Source organism: Trichogramma pretiosum, unplaced genomic scaffold (assembly GCF_000599845.2).
Source record: "Trichogramma pretiosum strain Unisexual culture from Peru unplaced genomic scaffold, Tpre_2.0 scaffold83, whole genome shotgun sequence".
NCBI classification, from domain to species: Eukaryota; Metazoa; Arthropoda; class Insecta; order Hymenoptera; family Trichogrammatidae; genus Trichogramma; species Trichogramma pretiosum.
Window position 1 is genome coordinate 437,987 of NW_019641663.1, and position 16,578 is coordinate 454,564.

The 16,578-nt window shown below is 41.5% G+C and overlaps 1 protein-coding gene across 1 annotated transcript; it reads left to right on the forward strand.

Annotated features, from left to right (window-relative positions):
- Window positions 1-9,229: 9,229 nt before the first annotated feature.
- On the forward strand, window positions 9,230-11,562 carry LOC106654690 (inversin-A-like). Its single transcript, XM_014374669.2, has one exon. The coding sequence runs from the start codon at window positions 9,374-9,376 to the stop codon at window positions 11,297-11,299; it is 1,926 nt and encodes a 641-aa protein (XP_014230155.1). The 5' UTR covers window positions 9,230-9,373; the 3' UTR covers window positions 11,300-11,562.
- The last annotated feature ends 5,016 nt before the right edge of the window (window positions 11,563-16,578 follow it).

The window sequence follows — 16,578 nt, forward strand, 5'->3', positions numbered from 1 at the left end:
CAGGATGAATTAGAATAATGTCAAAAAGAAAGCGAAAAGCGCTTCTAATGCACGTCTGGAAAATTTGTCGAGCTCGCGACGTATGGATATTGGATACCTTCTCTTATGGCTCATGGTGAGCTCAGGCCACTTTCATCATTGCGCATAGTAGGTTCACAAGAGGTTGATTGACACATCAAAGGGCAAAACAATTATTTCTAATCATAGAAACGCATCAATAATTATGTAGCGAGCAGGTATAAGCGTTAACATTTTACGCACAACATTGACCTCAAATGAAATATTTTTAACATCGATCGATGAATCTGTAATAATTATCCAGTACCATCGCGTCGAATTCTATCGTTGATCTGATTGAACGAATTCTATTAATTAATCAAAAATTACTTTTTCACCAAAGGCTTAATTCTTTATGCTAGATAAGGTACAGTTTTACGAATATCGAAGGATTATTTAAAATATAACTCCACATTTTAAGATATGAGGAAGAATATCGTTACCTTTGCCTCTTCTTGCATGGCAAGAAAATATTATGTTTATCTATTAATACAATTTTCTTAATAGTCAATGTTAGCCTCGCAAAATAGACTGATCGTGTCAAGGAGAAGTTCAGTTTAAAAAAAAAATCAATTCGTATCAAAATAATTTAAATTAAAGTCTAATATATTTGAAAGTTTTATTGCGCATTTTATTTAAAAAAAAAACAAGTTATGCAACATTTAAAAAGTGTAGCTGGTCTTAGTCCTTGCCCCAACTAATAATAATAAAAAATTTGGTTTTCAAATGAAAAATGATCTGGTGATTAGTTTTTGTCATCGAGACTTAGTTTAGGCAAAAAAGTAAAATAGATGCCGAACTTGAAGGATTTGATATACATTGCTCAAATGATTCGAGCTTAAATCTAGTGCAATGAACTCAGTCTGATATATTATTCCTTCTCCTTGTAATAAAAAAATCTTATATTTTAAAGCAGAACAAATATTATTTTCTGTTCAATGTTATGTTTTAGATAAAAGTTACTTGAATATCGTGTTACGTAGGATACTTACTTTTTACTAAAAAAAACTAAACAATTATTTTTTTAATTACCTTCTCTTTTAAAAAATTTATTATGTAATTTTTGTAAAATGAATTGCTCATATCAAATTCTTGTAAGATAAAATTGATTTTAAAAATGTTGAATGGTAATAATGATTATGCATTTATAAGATGCAGCTGCTGAGACGCAACGAAGAGAAGCAACGAAGCCTTATCGGGCTTCGCGACTGGTCGCTGGGTGGCGCGTCACTACCCGCAAGCGAATGGTCCCAGCTGAATTATTAATATGAGACTATTATCATGGTCATGTGTTTTGCATGTCACTATCATGGTCGTAGTGTCCTACGTTTATTTCGGTTGAATAAATAACCAACTAGCAATTACTTGTTTAAACATTTATTGGCACCTCGCACCATCCGGCTCTCTCTTTGCCTCGTCATGTACATGTGTCTGCCCCTGCGCAGTGTGTACCAACACTCACTCACGCTCGACACGCGCGCTCCCTCTCCTTTATTTTTGGCAATACAGTATAGTACAATGGTCACATGATATTATCATTTATATTCGGTATTTCAAATCAAGTAATGCTTGCTAATTATGATTTATATTTTCTCTAAAAATTCACTTACACGAAAAAAAAACGCAGTAAACGGTACGAAAACGTTAGTAACACAACCGAAATATTTTAGTTACGACAACTATTTTCTCGGTTAGGACAACAAAAGTCCATTTTGTTGTAGCAACAGGGAAAATAGTTGTCGTAACTAAAATATTTCGGTTGTGGTAACAAAAACGAATTTTGTTATTATAACTAACGTTTTCGTACCGTTTACTAAGTTTTTTTTTCCGTGTATATTTCAACAAGTGATTGTATACACTTTTCTCCATAGTTCTGGTAGGTAACCATGCAAAATAGAATCATCATAAAATACCTAATTTAGTAGTTTATTATGTGACACTAAAGAAACAATTCATTATTTCGAAGTAATAAATGATAACTGATTTTCTTTTGAATGAGCAGCCAGCTAAGATATTAATAATAATATGAAACAATGAGTGTACCTTTTCAATTGAAGACTTTTCACAGCTGGTTTTATTAAAATCAATTGCATACGATGTTATAAATATTGGTAATTATTGCATTGGCACTAAATTGATCGAATCCAGATAAATTGATATCCAACATCTTTGTTAAACTTTCCTATTATAATCACATACACTTAATTTTCATACACTTAAGTTGTTTCTAATTGTTCTATACGCTTGTTCGGCCTAATGGAAATGCTGATTTTATTATAAAAATTGCAAGTGCACATTAGACCTCGTTTTGAAGAATTTTCTTTGCTTCAGATTTTCATAAAGCATTTACAATGTAGAATAACTCGTAATAACAATGGTAATGAACCAACATATTAAACTTCTTTATATTTTTGATGTACTCTCGAATAATACGTAATTAGTTTTAATTTCATTTCTTAGCCTGTCGCATCTACCATGGTATATGGTCCATATACGTATAATTCACACTCGCATACAAAGAAAAAAAGCAAAAGCAGCGAATGATTCATTGTGTAGAATTTGTATCAGATTATTCTTTGTCTTTTCAAAAACAAAAAAAAGGAAGGTCTGTACAGACGATCGTTGAGGGGAAAAAATCTGTTTACCAGCTTCGAGCTGGAGAGCTTGGATCTAACGCGTGAGCATTGCCACTTTATTACTGCGTATCAAGAGGCAGAGGCGTTAGTATACGGAACTGAAAAAAAAAATAAAAATAAAGGAAAAAAAAACACAGCAACGCAAAAAAAAGAAGGAGGGAAAAGTAATCGAGAAAAGTGATTGGCTATAAATCGCATTGTCAGTTTACACGGGCATTTCACAGCTTTATTTTGTTCGCAGCAGCAGCAGCAGCGAAGCAGAAACAAAAAAAAAAAAAAAAGAAGGAAGACAGAAAGAGAGGAAAACCAGAGGAATACACATGAGCTAGGAGAAAAGCTGACGGTTCGAAGGATTTGCGTACACAAACACAGCAACAGCAGCAGCAGCGCCGAAACGAGATTACATAGTCTTCGTACGGAAATCTTCACTTTGGCACTGGATGGCGTATAATAAATATTCTGCAGCTAGCGCTCGCACGTACAACACTGCGCAATTGTTTATCACGAGTCTAGCCCTCGATGTATACTTTATTTTATTATATCATCGCGCGGTGTTTGATCAATTTTTTACGCAAAATATAATTATCACGTTACGCGCAACAGTTGAAAGAGAGCGAGAGATTCGTTTTTCACTCCTTTTCCTCCTTTTTTATTTTTATTATTTTTTTTAATCGAGCCCAAGGGATCGTTTAATACGTCGACATTTTTCCATCTTTTTATGTCTAACAAAGGGATATGCGAATGCCAGTTTCACGCTCCCTCTCTCTGTCTCTCTTTCTCTCTCTGTCTCTCTCTCTTTTTCACCGGGAGAAATTCCCCCGTGACTCGGTCGCGCTTCAAACGCTCCCGCACATCCCTGGCTTATGTTCTTTTAACTTTTAAATTCTCCCTATGCATTTTTATTTCATTTAAGAATCACTTGAATTTTCATAGCCCGCAAGCCCGAGCAAGAGTGATAGCTGCAAAAAAAAAGAAGAAGAAGCAGAAGAAGAAGTAAGGTAAAAAAGCAGCAGCAAAAAAATGAGTAAGAGCTGAAATCGTAATATTACTTAATTTCAAAATATGAGTATAATCTTAGAGGTTGTTGCTGCTGCTGTATCAGGCAGCTGTACTGCTGCTGCTGCTACCGCTGCTTGCCAGAAAGCCAACAACTTATATGCAAACGAGGAAGCCGAGATTCTTCACAATGTAATATGCTGCACGCTGGCAAAACCACATAATATTTGCATTTATTTTGATAAAAGTTAGCCGCGCGCGTGTTCCGTGCACTTGCACAGAGCGCACGCACACACACACACAAATATGAATAAAAATTTTCATAACCACCCCGGTGGAATTATAATTTATTATGCTCGCGTCCGAGAGAGACTTGATGTATATTTTTTTTATACAAAAAAATGAAGCATTATAAAACTCGTCCTTTTTCTCTGGTAAAAAAAATAAAAGATCGACGGTATCAAGATTTTAAATCAAATCGAGCGAATACTCTACAAATCTCTTATACACCTATCTAACCCTCGTTCAAAAAAAAATTATTTTCCACCCAATAAATCAAATCAAATTGTCAAATTCTTCCACCGCGCCGATCCGAAAAACCAATCAAAGTTTGCCTCGTTTCGTGCGCGTGTATGCGCGGAGCTTCAAAGGCCTCTCTCTCGCTCGCGCGCGTGTGCACTTATTTCGGGCGGAAAAGTTGATGATCTCAGAGACTCTCGAGTTGATTTCCTTGCGAGAGAAAAGAAAAAGGGCACTCGAGCGGATACACAGTATATATATAATACCGAGATATATACGTATAGCGATCGAAAAAGGCGGCGAAAAGGGCGAGGTTCTCTCTCGGTCTCGGCAGGGTACAACAACACAATTGCCCCCGAAAGGGAGAGAGAGAGAGAGAGAAAAAGTGAATCAGCGCGCGAGATTGAGAGCTATATATATACGTACGAAAAGGGAAGATTCCTCGACTGCTGCGTCATTGCGCGAGAATCGTACAAGTCACTCTCTCGTCGTTTTCCCTCCTCTCGGCCCCCTCGCGCGCCTATTCGATCGTTTAAAACTGCTTCGTTTCAACGATACGAGGCATCATCAACTATTCGAGTTTATTATCGTCGTGAGTCGCGACGCGAGAAATAATCCTGCGCTTCGGTTGCGTTGCTGCCGCTGCTGGCTAGCTGCGCACGGAATCGTGCGCCTATGATCCTACAGCTATACGACGCATAAAAGGGGGATTCTGCGCGTAGGCGAGCGTTCGGGCAGATGACACATACACGAAAGACATAATAATATTGCTCACCACCAAGCAGTAGCAGCAGCAGCATCCCTTGTTGTCGCGACGACGACGGCGTTGGCGGCGGCAAAGTCGATCGCATGACTCTCGCGCGATCGCGCACGCACACGTGCTGTTTGTATCGCGCCGCGCGCGCGCACGTCGAAACTTTCGCGTCGAATATTTTTTTTTCTTTTGACTTACTTTTTCCGTGTGTTTCGGATTTGAGCTGGAAAATGTGCGACGTTGTGACTTTACGAGGTGTTTAAGGTGCCGGAGCAGTGTTCGATCGAAGATACAAGGAGAAAAAAAGGATGACCTAGAGGCTAGAGATAAGAGAGTCAAGGAGAAATGGACAGGATCAACGGAGAGGCCGTCGTTTATTTGCTCTTGGTTCTTTTTACGTGTAAGTACGAGATTCGACGAGGTTCTTTTTCTTGGCCTCTTTTTGAATGTATAAATAATAATGATAATCAACCTTCACCGAGGATGAAAGAGAATAAGGGTAACAAGCTGCGCATTTGTTTCAATATTTATATATATATCTGTAGCGTTCTCTATTCCTTCGGCATAAGTTTGTTAAAAGAAGAAAAGAGCCTGGCAGCAGCGGCAGCGGTATCAAAGATATGCCAAGGATATTTCGCGATGTTGAAAATGTGATTCATTATTGCGCGAGCAGCAGCAAGCAGCGTAGAGCTAGCTCGAGCTCATTAGTATGTTTTTACTTCTGAGCTTTTCTGCGGCTATATACACGGAGTCTCGTGTGCAGCACGCAACTAAGTTGATGTATATCGTATACCTATATATACGCGCGCTAAGGTTACACACAGACTAAACGTAGAAATGGCTAATGATGTGGATGATAAAGCATGAAGGATGAAAGAGTAAGTAGCCGAGGCAGAAAAAGGCCAAAAAGAAGAGAGAGGTAAAAAAAAAGACAAACAGACAGCTGCTGCTGCTTGCACCGCGCGAATATAAGTGGGACTATATAATACCCGCGCGCGGAGAGAGAGAGAGAATCGGAAAAAAATGAAGGCTCGACACGCGATCGCGCGAGAGTTGAGTTTCCACCGCGGCGAGGAGGGAAAAAAAATTTATTTGGATTTTTCCCTGTTTTTTTTTCTTCCTCCGCGCCGCGTGGTATATAATACAGGCCACTTCGCGAGGCTTATATAAATATATAAAGGTGCTGCGATACTTAAGCCTGTATATACTGCTTTATTTTATTATATATTATTATTATTATTTTATACAACGAGTCGTGGCAATTTTCCATCGAGTCGGCTCATAGAGCAAAAAAAAAAAGAAAAATCTTTTTGTCCCGCATCGTAACAAACGTAATTGGCGCTGCTGCTGCTGCTGCATCTGACGAGGCCTCGAGAGCTAAGTAAGAAAGTTAGAGCTCGGGGAGAAAAAAAAGGGAGCAGCACCGCACATATAGACCGAAAAAAAAGGAAACGGGCTGAGAGAGAAAGAGACACATTTTAACGCGGAAAACAGATAAGTGAAAGCTCGCACGCGAGTGCTTTTTATTAGCTGTCGTAGTGTGTGTGTATGTGTGTGTGTGTGTGTGTGCGGGTGCGCATTACAACTCTGAGCGTTATATACGAAAGTCGGAAAAAAAGTAATTTTTTTTTCTTCGATATTTTCTTCCTTTTGTTTTCCTCTCTCTCTTCCGCGTAGCGAAAGCTGCTGCTTTTGTGTCACCCGCGCGCGCGCGCGTAATATTATAACACACGCGCCTGCAGAAAGAGAAGGTAAAAAGAGAATTCCGAAGCGGCGTGCATCAACGTAATAAAATTTAAAAATTTTCCCTCCGCAGCAGCAGCAGCAGAGAAGAGAAGAGAAGCGATTATTATAACCGACAAAGGTTCATTATGTTTTACTAACCTCGAATGAGTCATTTCGGACGGTACGCTGGGTTTCTGGTCTGGTGGTGTGCCTCTCTCTCTCTCTCTCTCTCTCTTTGCCATTCGCCCGCGCGCCCTCGCACACAATGATAATGAAAAAATCATCCCAGGCCAGGCCAGCAGTAGTAGAGGCCGAGCGATATAAATTATATAAAAGTTCGAGTAGAGAGAAAAGAAGTAAAGAAAAGATTAATTCATTAGATAAAGTTCGAGCTCTACTACCCAGCAGCAGCAGAGAGATGCACCCGAGAGAAAATTTCTCTCGCTCGGCGCAGTGGATGAAGAGTTGAATAAAACTCTCTCTTTCTCTCACTCTACTTGCCTTAGCACAAGTAGCCTATCTTTCTCTTTCTCTTATTTTCCAAGCCTGGGATTTTCGCGCATACTTAGTTTGAATCCGCGCGCTCTCGCTCGCTCGCGTACTTTTCTCTCTCTCTCTCTCTCTCTCGCTTTTCTTACTCGCGCAAGAACTGCGGAGGGTGGACAGTTGATTTATCGATTAAGCTTAGAGCTTCCAGCGCGCGATTCTTCCCAATCTCTCTCTCTCTCTTTTATATTTTAAACGTGTAAAAAAAAAGTATGTATAAGCTCGGCAAAGGTAAACGTCCCGTACAATTAAGCAAAATCATCTCCCCTCTCCCCCTACACAAACAATCTGTAAAAATGAATCGCAAATTATTATCGTTATATTTTATTACATCGTTGTACACGCGCGACGCTTATACGAACAGGTAGAGAGAAAGTTGAAATATTAACTACGGGCCAGAGTGAGAGAGCTGCTCGTTAATTTACACGCGTTTATTTCGCGTGTTTGTTTCCTTCGGGTTTTATATATAATAGAGAGAGAGAGAGAGAGCATCCATTGTTGTATGCGGTCCCCAGCCCCGGAACACGCTTCCCGCGCGCGCGGGGGAGGAGGGGACGGTGGAAGTGGGCAAAAAGTTCATGCATAATGCGAGGGACAAGAGCTTTGCAAACTCGTCGTTGTCGTCGTCGTCGTCGTCGTTGCAGGAGGGGTTGGTTGCTGCTGCTGCTGCTGCACACAGTGTGTATACTACTACTGCGCCCGTTGTCAACACCAAAACTGGTATATAGCGATTTTGGCTTTTCTCTCTCTCTCTTTAGCTCGTTCCGAGGCCTGGTTATGTATAGCTCCCGGAGCATAGCAGCAGCAGCAGCAGTCGAGGGAGAGAGAGAGAAAACTACATTTATTCGAATCTCGTTGTTTCATCGGTGCTGCTGCGAATGTGTCGTCGACTACTCTCTCTACTGTGTTCCAACCCACACACACACACACACACACATACCCACACTGCGCGCCCGGTTATTTACCTACTTTTATTGGCTTTGTATGCCCGAAAACTAACTTAGGCGCCGATTGCCCTACAGCCCCACAGGGAGAGAGTTTGAGGAGTATATTTTTATTACCCTCCCGCGCGCGTGTGTGTGTGTGTCTCTCTCTCTCTGTCTAAAGCGAGACCGCAAAGCGCACCGGACTATTATTTTCTCTGTTGTGAGTACGACGAAAACTTCGTTTGTATGTGTGTGTATGTGTACTAATTGAATTCCTACTGGTTCTCTCGTATAGGTATACGTGTGTGTGTGTGTGTGTTTTGTGTATAGCTCGAGTAAACGGCCTAGTTTTACGATCCAAGGGAGATGACAGAATCCTAATCAAGCTCGCTGCGGATTTTTCGCGTCAAGATGAGGATATACAAAATAAAAATATTCGATGTAAAAACTTCCTCCTAGAAGTATGATTATTTCCTACTCTTGAACGATAATAATGACGATTGAAAGGCGAGAACGTGTACGCCTATAATCTTTTTCAATGTCTGATCTGTAATTTTGCAGAATTCTAAAAATATAGAAAACAGTCACATTAACTTAAATTACGTAAAGGCAATTTGGGCGTTTAGCCTTTATAAATGACAAGATTAATTTCAGACGCTAAGTTTCAAAGCTCCATCGAGTTGAGACATGTACGTCTCCGAGCGAATATTCGTACGCGAAACTATATAAACAGAAGCATGAAAGCTCGAGAGCTCGGAGGTAGGCTCAAAGACGAAAATATATTTTTATGCCTTGTGTTTTAATGTGTAAATAAACGTATATAAAGAAAAAGTTTTACTTATGAAAAAAATTTAATTTTCGAGACTCCAAGGTTTCTTTCATATCCTTTAACTTCTCGTTTTACAATCGTTCTTATTTACAATAATATGTGAGTTTATTACATCATCGCTCGCTTACTAGAAAATCGAAAAAAAGTCAGCGCGAAATATATTTGTCAGCAAAATAAAATCGGTCGATCGATCGATCTTCGAAACGTCGAAACTCACGTTGTGTTTACATCATCGCTTGCCTCTCGGCGCTCGGCTCCTGTACATACACTCGTCTCGACCGTAGTCCAACGATCGACGTGCCGTTGAAAACACGGGCACGATTATACTCTCGCTCGCAACGAGTATAATTAATATAAGTTTGAAAATCCTCGCGCGCTCCCCACGATGGTCGTCAATCGCCGCGTCTCCAACGTACGCGGATCCAGCAGCGGCCCCCCCGTCGACAAAGTCGTCGACCTGCGCAACTTGCGCTTCGTCCGGAAGTACGTCGACTTCGCGAGCAAACAGGACCGACGAAAACTGCTCCGCGAGCTGTATCGCGTGGCCAGAACCTGGGACTCGGACGCCGCGTTACCGAATCTGCGCGAGTACTTTCGGCCCGAGGAGATGGAGCTGCTGCTCGTGGACTCGTGCGATTACCACGGCGAGCAGCCGGGCCGAATCAACGGCAGGGATCAATTCTTGAGGTTCGTGATCGCGAGCGGCTACAGGGACGAGCAGCCGGCCACGACGATGAAATCGCCGCTGCTGCGCACCACCGCCGTGCACGTGGCGGCTCGACGCGGCATGGCCCACTACTGCGCCGATCTCTTCGGCATCTACGACAGGTGCGATCTGAATTACCGGGACGAGCGCGGCCTGACGCACTTTCACGCGGCCTGCATGGCGGGCGCCGACAAGATCGTCGCCGAGTTCCTGGACCTCGGCGAGGATCCGAACCAGGCGTGGCCGAGGACGGGCGACGCGCCGCTGCACCTGGCCCTGGCCAATCGTCAGTGGGAGGTGGCCCGGCTGCTGCTCGCGAGGGGCGCCGAGCCCGCCAAGACCAATCGGGCCGGCTCGACGCCGCTGCACGTACTGGTCAACGAGTCGCTGCACACGGACGAGATTGCCGAGCTGCTGCTGGCCACGGGCGAGAGATCGGGCAAGCCCGTGCCGATCGACGCCAAGGACAAGCTCGGCAGGACCCCGCTGCAGCTGGCCCTGTTTCACGGCGCCAAGGGCACGATGGAGCTGCTGCTCAGGCGGGGCGCAGATCCGAATCTGGTGCGGCTCGATGGAGCGAGCCCGCTGCACGTCGTGTGCGCGAGGAGCTTCGACGACCTGGCCGAGTCGTTCTTCGGCGTCTGCGACGAGCTCGGCCGGGGCGTCGAGGTGATGGCGCAGGACCGACTGGGCAGGACGCCGCTGCACTGGGCGCTGGCGCGCGGCCTGAGGAAGACCTGCCGCGCGCTGATGAGCCGGGGCGCCGATACGAGCAGGCGCGACGAGAACGGCTCCAGTCCGCTGCACGTGATCTGCAAGAGAGACCAGGACGACGAGCTGGTGGATCTATTCTTCGAGCTCTGCGACGAGAGAAAGGAGCGGCTGGACATCGACGCCTTGGACAAGTTTGGCCGGACGCCTCTCCAGTGGGCCGTAGCGAGTCTCCTGCCGCACGTCGTCTACGTGCTCCTGAAACGCGGCGCCGATCTGTCCAAATTCCGTTTCCCCAGCGAGCAGCACTTCGACGAGCGCGTCGACTCCTACAGAAGCCCGAAAGGCAGCCAATTCGAGATGCGAGTGATATCCGGCGTGTTCGGGGTCGTGCAGCGTCTGAAGAATCGCGACTACGCGCTTAGACCCGACGACTCGATGACGATCATGAGGCTGCTGGCCAAGCGCGGAATGTTGGCAAGAAGCAGCGGTACGCCGAGCTTCGAGGAAGTTTATCGCGGCGATCAGGAGCTGGCCACGCACACGAGACGCATCAAGGTGCGGCTGAATCTCACGCTGCACGACCTGCTGAGGCTGCCGCTGCACGAGGCCGCGAGGATATTCACGTACACGGATTTCTGGACCAAGCGACGACTGACCAGTCGTGCTTTGAGCCAGGAGGAGGCGGGTCGCGAGCTGATCGAGGCGAGGATGGCAGCGATGCTCGTGCGAAAATTCGTCCTGCCGCTGGCAGCGGAGGCCGTCTGCGAGACGCTGGGCTACGCGCTGCCGCTCGAGTGCTGCGAAAAAGTCTGCGAGAGCCTGAGCACACAGGATATGTGGAACGCGTGCTTGGCCACCGATCAGGCCAAGGATGCAAGGCACGGCACGTAAATAAATAAATAATTAGTCGTTAACGAGTATCCCTTGAAAGAAAAAACATATTTCGTATGCGTACGAATTTTCAATTGTAAACTCAAAGTTTGAGATTTCGATACATACTTTGGATGAGTATGTACATCGTAGCGATGAAATAATTTTACAAAAATGAGAGACTTTTTGTGTCTAATGTAATTGTGTAGATTTTTTACGCGTCATCTGAAATTTGTAAATAAATAAAAAAAATGAATCGTACTCACGATAAATTGATAACTGAATCGATCGTTGAATCGTACTTTAATTATTTACCCTGTAAAGCATACCAAATAATTTCATTATTATTATTATACAATATAATATAGCTGAAGTTAGTTGATTATTATGGCTTTTAAACATAGTCATTGTCTTTAGTAACAATGAACATCAATCTTATTTTTTTATTTATTCATTTGATTCTTACTGGAAGAATTCATCGAATCGAGGAAAATTCATTGCTGTATTGGAACTACATTATTTTTTACATTATTCCCTTTTTGTCACATAATTTATACATTATTTATTTTAAACGGTTCATGGCTAATAATGTAGTCTGTTAAAATGTCAAAAATAATTACTCTAAAGCGTGTTTGAAACTTCAAATTAAACAAACAAAACATAACATTTAATATTCATTCAAACGTCCTTTTCTGCAACTGTAAAATAACAAAAATTGCCTTTTTCGACATTTTTCCCAATGTCTCTCGATGTTAGCTAAAGCTGAACATTTTTTCTCTAAATAGCTCTGACAAAATTCGGAATCGTTAAAATCCCTTACGAATTGGTAAAAAATATTTATAATATTAAATAATAAAGATTTAAAATGAAAAGAAATAAATACCCGTCGACACTTTGTCATACAAAACGTACAATCGCTTCAACCTCTGCTGGTATAACTCAATTTTTTTCTACATACGTACACACAGAGAGTCATACCTGAAATTCAAAAGATTTCGAGTATTCGAATCGCATATAACCGAAGCTCGGCAGCAGCAGCAGCAGCAGCAGTTGCGGTAGAGAATCTGTCACACGCCTGCACCTGAGGGGCCGGCGATGGATACATTGTGTTCAGTCATCAGATATTAAATGGAAAGTCCATATCAGTTATCCCATTCATTTGTTTCACCGACGAAAATTTCATTTCAATCTTTTTCCATTTTTTTTCCTCCCTCTGTCTATCTCTCTCTCTCTCTCTCTCTCTCTCTCTCTCTCTCTCTCGTCAGCTCTCTATATATATAATACGCTTTTGTGCGCATCGACGCGCGAAAAATTGAGTTTTATACCCCCGCCGATGTGTATGTATACGCGTACCATTATATCCATACTATGGAGCCTCCCTCCTCAAATAAACGCGTATAGTACAGAGGAGCTGCGAGCTGCGAGCGCGTAAATTCCCGCGCACCGCGCCTCGGCTGCTGTATTTTCAATTAGGTCAAGTTTCCCAAGCCTAATTGTCGTAGTTGCAATGCGAATGAATGCAAACGACATAAGTTTGCGCGTGGCGTGCTAATTACACTTAGGAAAGGCACTACTACTAGCACGGCGATGCCATATACCTCTCTCCCCCTCGCCCCCCGAGAGTGAATTATCAACTGCTACAGCTCTCAGAGTGAGAGTGAGAGAGAGAGAGAGACTTTCCTGGAAATGGGAGGCTGTGGCGCGGCGCGGCGCGCGGGTAATACAGAGCGACGAGGCTTCAGCCGTAAAATTTCTCCACTAATTTGGAATCTCGTATAATTGAGTAAAGTGGCGCGGCGCGTAGCACAGCATACGACGACGACGACGACGTTTGATCACGACGTCGAAGAGAGACGAGAGAGAGAGAGGATCTAACGAGTGCGCCATATATGTATAGCCGCAGCCGCAGCAGCATAATCCGCAACGAAAATATGTATATATTCCAGAATTACACCGAGGCATACTGCGGCAGTTACAGCGCATAAAGCATACGTCGCGGCGGCGGGATCCGCGAATTAGCCTCCCGCGAGCGCAAGCGGGAATTAATTTTCATTCGACGCGAGAGTCGATTTTATCGTCAGCTCGTAATACAGAAATAAATACGGAATTTAACCTAATAAGCCTCGTCGTCGAAAGATATATAATTCTTGTAGTTTTAAGAGGCATCGTTGTCGTTCGTCGCGAGGGAGAAAGGAACCCGCCGCTGCCGCTGCTGCTTCGGACTTTTATCGCTCATTATTTTCACGAGATGGCTGTGTGCCTGCACGCTGCGCTGCGGAGTGTCAAGAGCAGAGCCCCGAGATAGTAGTGATATAAAAGAAAGCCCAGTCGATTAAAATCTCTATAGCTCTCTTTCTCTTGGCTTGGGCAAAATCGTTGGCTGCTCTTTTTTTTCGAGCGATTCCCTCCGCTTTGTGTATACCAAAGGGAGCTGTGCTCCGATATAATGATGTTAATCGATTGACCGCTATCACCAAGAAAAAATGGCTCCTTTATCGACGATAACTTTGTCTTTGTGAAAAACAAATTTGGCGTGTATCAGCGAGGCTGAGCAGATTGAAAAAAATTGAAATCCTTGCATTTAATAAAAATCGAACGCGAAATGAGACATCGAAATTATTGTGACCGATACTAATTTTTATTTGAGTCACTTTTACGCGAGATCTTTATTAATCTTAAAATTTAAATAAACAAGTAGTGATTTATTTTTGCTTTCTCATAGAGAAAGCCCATTGTTGATTTCGAGTGCCTTTCAAGTCAATTTCGCGTGGCACATCAATAGTTATACTTTACATGGTATAATTCGTATATGTATGCCCATTCTAGTTTTTGATATTTTGGGAAATATAATGCCGAGTGCCATTTTTTGAGTATCGCAAAATTATTATTTTAACCACATTCAGCAATAGCGTATTGTCTCAAAAATATGTGTAAGCTATGTGTAGTACACGCTTACACAGAAATGGGCTAGATGTCACCACAGCCAAGTAGCAGAAGAGAAGAAGAAGAGAAGAAGAAGAAAGGAGAAAGCAAGTTTCTTGGAATACTCATAAAATTATTAAAGTTAAAAAAAGAAATATATAAAAGGAATCAAGATAGTTCTAAGTTATAAAATTTATCGAGTTAATTTGTGTAATTGATTGAAATTGATTGGATTGGTTGGTTTATTTGTGAATGGACAGGAGAGGAGGGAGTACAAACGTTTAATTATCGATTCTCTTTGTTTTAGGTTAGTAATCGCCACGTGCGATCTTGAATTTAAATATTAAATTTTTAAATAAAATTTCTCTTTGTTTTAGACGAATCAAAATTTTGTTTTGCTCATTCCCCTTCCGATTTAACATCTTATATATGTTTCATAAGCTTCAGCTTTAACATGTGTTTTTTTAAATCTTCGAAGGCCTTACCTGAATTTTATGGACACTACTTTTTTCAGGTTTCTAAATCACTAGTAAGTCTATAAAAAAGTTACACAAGTGTGCTCTAAAACAAACTTTTTTTTTAATAGAAAAATATTGAAATTTCACAAGTTTTACTCATATACACAATATATAATGTACTTCGATTTTCAAATCATTATCGATATACGTTTATCAAATGATTATCGATATTGATAAACGTAACCCTCCATTTCCCAAAAGAGTAAGGGTTACCTCCGCGTATAACGAAGGACGCCTGAACTTAGTTTATAAAATTAATGATACTGTTTGGCAGATGGCATTTAATTTATTAATATCACAAAAGCTTTTTACTCAATATGAGTAAGATATAAGCAAGAGAGGCTGTGCGCTATTTGTTACCGCCAAGAAGTGAGGACTTTGACGTGATGCCGCTGCAAAAATATTTGACACAACTTCGGTGCGCAGTCAATTGAAATACTAGTATTCAACACAATAATCGAGAAATACTAGAAAAATTAATTTTAACGGAATGACTACAAGTCGTTGAACTTTTGTGGATTTACATCAGAAGAAGCAAATTTTTCGTGTAATATTTAATTCGAAGTTAAATCTTTCGCTGGTGGATTTGTTTTTACGTCGGTTAAATTAAAAAATCGATGAGAACCAAGTAAGGGTTTTTTCACATGAAATCTAGAAGTCATGCATAAGTTCAGAAAATCTAAAAGATAAAGTCAAGTTTTTTTATGATTGTCACAATATATCTACATAAATTTTTAAGCAAACCTATTAAGATTTTTGACCCATTTTGATAAAATACATACTTATGTACTTTGACACGTAAAAGTCCCTGTCACGTAAAAATCTAATAATTGTTCACGCGCATAAATTTAAAAAATTTCGAATCTGACTGATGTATTAATATGATTATACAGTAATAAATGTGATAATTTACTTTGTATATTACTGGGAACTCTTGTTACGTACTTGGTTTTATGAGACTAGAAAATGTTTTCCAATCACCGCTAAGCAAGGAATTTTGACATAGTTCAAAGATATGCGGACAATATACAAATAAATAAATTTTAGACTTGATTATCAACAATACGAGTATAAACAGTCATGAAAGCGCCTTTTCAACACTGAGCATGTTTCTAGCCAAACAAATGATAGAGTGATTTTTGTCTTTAACATCAAAACGAGGCATAATACCAGAAAATAAATTTTATTTATTCTTATTTCGTGACATTAAATAGAAGTATCCATTGGTTAACTTAGGCACCTACATGAATATTAGTAAGAAAAAATCTGAAGTAGTTTGTGATATTTGTCAAGAGTCATTTGCACTGGAAAAAAACATGATGAAACACCGAAATACAGTTCATCATAATCGCAAAGATTTCGCATGTAAAAATTGCGATCAGAAATTTGGACATCGAAGTTCTTTGACTAAACACCAAAAGATAGTCCACGAAGGTCGTAAAGATTACGCTTGTGATAAGTGTGAAAAGAAATTTGGACGAAAATCGCATTTGATTTCTCACCAAAGGACGGTCCACGAAGGTTGCCAAGATTTTGCATGCGACAAATGCGAGAAGAAATTTGGATCTAAAACAAATTTGTTGAGGCACCAAAGGGTATCTCATGAAAATCGAAAAGATTTTGCATGCGATAAGTGCGAGAAGAAATTTGGATATAAATCAGATTTGTCGAGGCACCAAAAGATATCTCACGAAAGTCGGAAAGATTTTGCATGCGATAAGTGCGAGAAGAAATTTTGTCTAAAATTTGATTTGAGCAGACACCAAAAAGTAGTACACGATGGTCAGAGAAATCACGCATGTGACAAATGTGAGAAAAAATTTGAACGAAAATCGCATTTGCTCTTACACCAAAGGACAA

Bases quoted from the DNA above. Each gene is read 5' to 3' on its own strand.
- LOC106654690 (XM_014374669.2), top strand. From the start codon at position 9,374: ATGGTCGTCAATCGCCGCGTCTCCAACGTACGCGGATCCAGCAGCGGC.